The 4,752-nt window shown below is 39.2% G+C and overlaps 1 protein-coding gene across 1 annotated transcript; it reads left to right on the forward strand.

The window, feature by feature from the left end:
• LOC109830102 (homeobox-leucine zipper protein ATHB-13-like) lies at window positions 324-2,597 on the forward strand. The gene is made up of 4 exons (XM_020397255.1): window positions 324-702; window positions 779-885; window positions 966-1,205; window positions 2,127-2,597. Exons 1-4 carry the CDS (start codon window positions 582-584, stop codon window positions 2,409-2,411), a joined length of 753 nt encoding a protein of 250 aa, XP_020252844.1. The 5' UTR covers window positions 324-581; the 3' UTR covers window positions 2,412-2,597.

Genomic DNA, 4,752 nt, shown 5'->3' on the forward strand with positions numbered 1-4,752 from the left:
GATCCCCAAGTCAGTCAATAATTATCCCTGTAGTCCACAGCCATAAATATCCATGTTATTGATTGACTAAAAACAAATGCCTTTGTTCTGGCAACATGCACTTTTTCTTTCAAGTACCTGTTCATTATTTGTTGTATGTATTGAGAGGATCATGTCAAAAAACCAGTGTTTTTATTACAAGTACACTAATGTTAAGGGGATGCCTTTGTATCCCAAAGCTGTAGGATTTTAACATGTAAACAATGCACATCAGTTAAAGTTCACATATGCTAACTGTACCTACCCCCAATAAACGTTACATATAGTTTTTATTGCCTGATTATAATGCATTATTATCCAATAAAAATCTTAAAAAATTGTGGTCATGTTACTTCCAAAGGATTATACTCCTTACAAGAATGAGGAGTCGTTGCATTATTATATCATGATCTTGGATTCTTAAACCCTTTTCAGATTGCTGACAACAATCTCGGTATCTATCCATTAATCTCTGAGGAAATTTCGACCTCAACATACTACGAATACTACTACATATTGAGAGGGTGTTCATTCTATTCTAAAGTCTTACTCCCCCTCTGAATATGGCTTGCAATGGGATACCCTCCTCATTCTTCCCTCAAAATTTCATGTACCAATTACAGTCTCAAATGGAGGAGAGCCATCCTTTACTCCCAATTGCTACAATGCCACAAGATTTCAGAGGTGGGTTTGGATCTATTCGATTTAAGGACTAGACCCATATCCAAATATCATATATTGGTGTTTAAATTTTGTGCAGGTATTTTGAAATCTCCTCTTTCTTTCGATGAGATGGGCGTCGAAGATGAGCTCTCTGACGACTGTTCTCAAGCTGGAGAGAAGAAGAGGAGGCTGAATTTAGAGCAGGTGAGCTACATTGTTATTAATAAAGAGAAAGTGATTACTGTTTCACGGAAATGAATTGAGTTGGGATTGAATTAGAGCAGGTGAGGACTCTGGAGAGGAACTTTGAGCTCGGAAACAAGCTTGAGCCAGAGAGAAAGATGGAGCTGGCGCGTGCTTTGGGGCTGCAGCCGAGGCAGATTGCTATATGGTTTCAGAATCGGAGAGCGAGGTGGAAGACAAAGAAGCTTGAGAAGGATTATGATGAGCTTAGAAGGGAGCTTGAGGTTGTGAAAGAGGAGAATGATGCATTGCAGGAACACAACAAAAAGCTCAAAGCCGAGGTACGTACTCGTAGAATTTTGGGTTCTTTGATTTTGTTGATTTAGTTTCATTTACATCTGATTTTTCTCTTGTTGTGTAATCAGGAATTATATATTCATATTTCTGCTTTTCCATTTTTCTGTTTAAAATTTGAGAATTGGAGCCATAGAATTTCCAACTTTGGCAACGTTTTTAGTCTTTTTAGAATAATCTCATTGCCTACTTCAGGTTTGATGATTTGGGTGTTCTGTATTATGAAAAATGGCTTCAGGTTGCATATAGATTCTCTTAAATCCGATAATGCATTGGGATTATCGGTCTATGACTGGAGAAATTTCTGCAAAGGATAATACTTACAGTTTTATTGGTTGTCTGAATTTTTTTTTTTTTTAAGTTTTATCAACTTGATTGGTGTGAAATGGTTTTGGTATGGCTACATCCCGTCCTATTCTCTGAAAGAGAAATGCGCCTTTTTTTTGCTTATCATAGAACTCCATAAAATGGACATGTTTTGGATTGATTATCTTTTAAATTATTGTCAATCGAAGCATCGTATTGGAGAAGATAACACGTATATGAGCCTCATCGGATTCTCATTGTTATACTGCTGCTTCCTGGTCTTTTAACTTCAGTACTGAATTTTTAATCTACTCATTTTTCATGGATATCGTTTTTGTCTACCTGTAATAATCATCAAATGAGCATGTCAAAAATAAGAAAAAAAAAAAAAACCAAAAAAAAAAAAAAAAAAAAAAACTCACAGGGATGTAGTCTTTTCAGTAATATCACATTTCCAAACTTTTGGGCAGTTAAGAGATGTTGAGTCTTTCAAGAAAGATACTCCTTCAGTCAACACAAGCATTTTGATTGGCGATTTATTAATTTCAGAAACAATTACTTGTTTTAAACATTGCCAAATTAGTGTGCTAGTCTTCATGCAGTTATTGAGCCTCAAAGGCAGAGGGGGAACAGAGCCAATAATCAACCTCAACAAAGAGACAGAAGGCTCTTCAAGCAACAGGAGTACTGAGAATAGCTCAGACATCAACTTGGACATCTCAAAGTCACCACCAAACCCTAACCAAGCCATAGCCTACCAATTCCTTCATTGCCCTAAGACTGAAAACGGAATAGCCATCGGCCAGGAGGAGAATTTCTGCAACATTTTCGGCGTTGAGGATCAATCGGCGTTCTGGGCTTGGTCAGAGCAGCAGCATTTCCATTGATTCTGATCAGTTCTATCCATGGAGTACTGTAAAAATTTGAAGTAGATTGAGAGGGAATTGCATGTGCTGAGAAATTAAATAAAGAGTCTTCTATTTACTAGAGAGTGGTAAGTAACAGTAATTATGTAATAATCCAAAGTAATACTTATTGATAATAAAGGGTATAGCTCCCTATTAACTCCTGTACACCCCTTTGTTGATATACATGTGAAGTTATTGAAGATAGTAGCTCACCGCACTTGTTACATGCACAAAGCTACGAGGGATCGATCGATGTCGCATGGGAGTTCTTCATTTGCTTAAAGATTAGAAGATGTTTGGCCAACTACGTGTTGTGGCTTGAACCAAATTAATTAAGGATATGTTAAGGAATTAAATATATCTAATCCTATACAGAAATGAGTCACTAGGCATGCATGTGAGAGATATGATCATGCCCTTGCCTTGTCTAGATGATTTTATACTTAATTTGTTGAGATTAGCTAGGGCATGCATAAGAGGAGCACCATCAAGGATTGGTATTAATTTCCCTTGAATATATCATTCTCTCTCAATATGCATGGTTTGTATATCGTTGGATCGTCAGGATAAACAACATTTTCTCTCTCAGTAGTAGTACCCGAACTGTTGATTTGGTAGGCGTATGTTCAAGTTTGAATTTTGGCGATACGAAGCTAGTCTCCGTGTGAATTTTACGCTCCACAAACAAAACAAAACAAAACAAAACCCCCTAGCTAGATTTGTTTACAGAGACAAAGTGGTCCACAGAGGAAAGATGGAGGAGAGCATATAGGTACGGGTACAAAGAGAACAAGAGAATCCAAACAAGAGCCCTTTTTCTACTGTGGGCACCGGAGTACTCATGATCTCCCTGACAAATAGATCGAGGGGGAAAAGAGAGGGGGAGAGAGAGCCATGTGAGTGTGGCGTGGTCCACTACTCTTGTCACCCACTATAATCAAGTAGGCCAAATTTAAAGATCCCCATGGTCCTATGTTACTACTTGTACATTTAACTTTTAGTCCTCTTCAGCAGGTGAACTCCTATTTTACTTTCATATATACACACCATGCCCCCTATTTCATTAGTCGCATGTTTTAATTACCACTTTCTCTTAATTAGCTTCCTTTCATCCTCAACTTTAATTACATCCTTAATGAAAAAGAGAATGGTAGGTAGACTAGACTCAAACCACTTTGTTGTTTTTTTAAATTGTTCTCATAACATATTTGTCCTTCCAATAGTCCTTCTAATAGTAATACCGTTGCGCGCAGCGGAAATTTCGGCAGCACTTCGGCAGCACAACAAGAGAGTCAGGTCGCAATAAGAATTCTTGTTTCTCAAAGGGAACAAGAATCTGAAGCCTATATCCTATCAAAGTAGGATATTAGCTCTTCCTCTCGTCAGCTCTAGGACTGCGCGTCGAGGGACCCTAAAAGCTATTACAAATCACACAAAAGCAGTACAACCAATTTTAACGTGGTTCGGCAAATTGCCTACGTCCACGGGGCAAGGAGGGGGGAGATCTACTAATAGAGGGAGAGAATACAACTAGAGTTTACAATCACTCAATCTAAACCCTCAAACAAAACTCTCAAATCCCTCACAAATATCTCTCACAAAAGGATGCACAAACCCTAAATAAAGGGGGCTGCTAAAAAACAAAATCACAAAAACAATGGCAACTGCTTTTATACTCCAGCCGCAAAACAACTGCACCCGAACCAAATCTCCTCGCACCTGCAAGCAGCCAGCCGCAAAACCAAAGTCATAAACCTCCTTGGCACACAAAACTAGGGCACGCAAAAAGCTATTTATAGTTTCAATCTAAAATCGGGTGGGCCTGCACTATGCGAAAAGAAAATGCGCGTGAACTTCAACTTCATGAAGGTGGCCCCCACGTCCTTGCCTCCCGTGCGCTTTGCTGCCCCAATTCATGAACATAGTGGACCCCACGTTCACAATTCTCCACCTCGGTGAAGTTTTCCCAAAACTGAGCCGACACCAAAGCAACCAAATGTCCCAACTTGTTGTGTCCAGTACGAACTCAATCCATAACAAGTCGAGAACCCAAACGAGAGTCCAAACAATCTCACCCCCATCAAAATCAACTAATCCAAACCGGCTGTATCTGAAAGACTGCCTACGTATCCTCTTGCCCAAGGAATCAAGCCGAACGTAGTTCATCCAAATGGCCGCCAACGGTCTCAACAATCACGAATGTGCAACAAGTTTCGACAATGAATAAACTTGTTGCTCGGAACCACCTTTATGAGCATATCTGCCGGATTATCCTTCGTGTGGACTTTCACAATTTCCACATCGCCATCTTCAAGAACAT

Source organism: Asparagus officinalis, chromosome 2, assembly GCF_001876935.1.
Source record: "Asparagus officinalis chromosome 2, Aspof.V1, whole genome shotgun sequence".
Taxonomy (NCBI): domain Eukaryota; kingdom Viridiplantae; phylum Streptophyta; class Magnoliopsida; order Asparagales; family Asparagaceae; genus Asparagus; species Asparagus officinalis.

Bases quoted from the DNA above. Each gene is read 5' to 3' on its own strand.
- LOC109830102 (XM_020397255.1), top strand. From the start codon at position 582: ATGGCTTGCAATGGGATACCCTCCTCATTCTTCCCTCAAAATTTCATG. The intron at 886-965 runs GTGAGCTACATT...GAATTAGAGCAG, and splicing joins GGAGGCTGAATTTAGAGCAG to GTGAGGACTCTGGAGAGGAA. The intron at 1,206-2,126 runs GTACGTACTCGT...GTCTTCATGCAG, and splicing joins ACAAAAAGCTCAAAGCCGAG to TTATTGAGCCTCAAAGGCAG.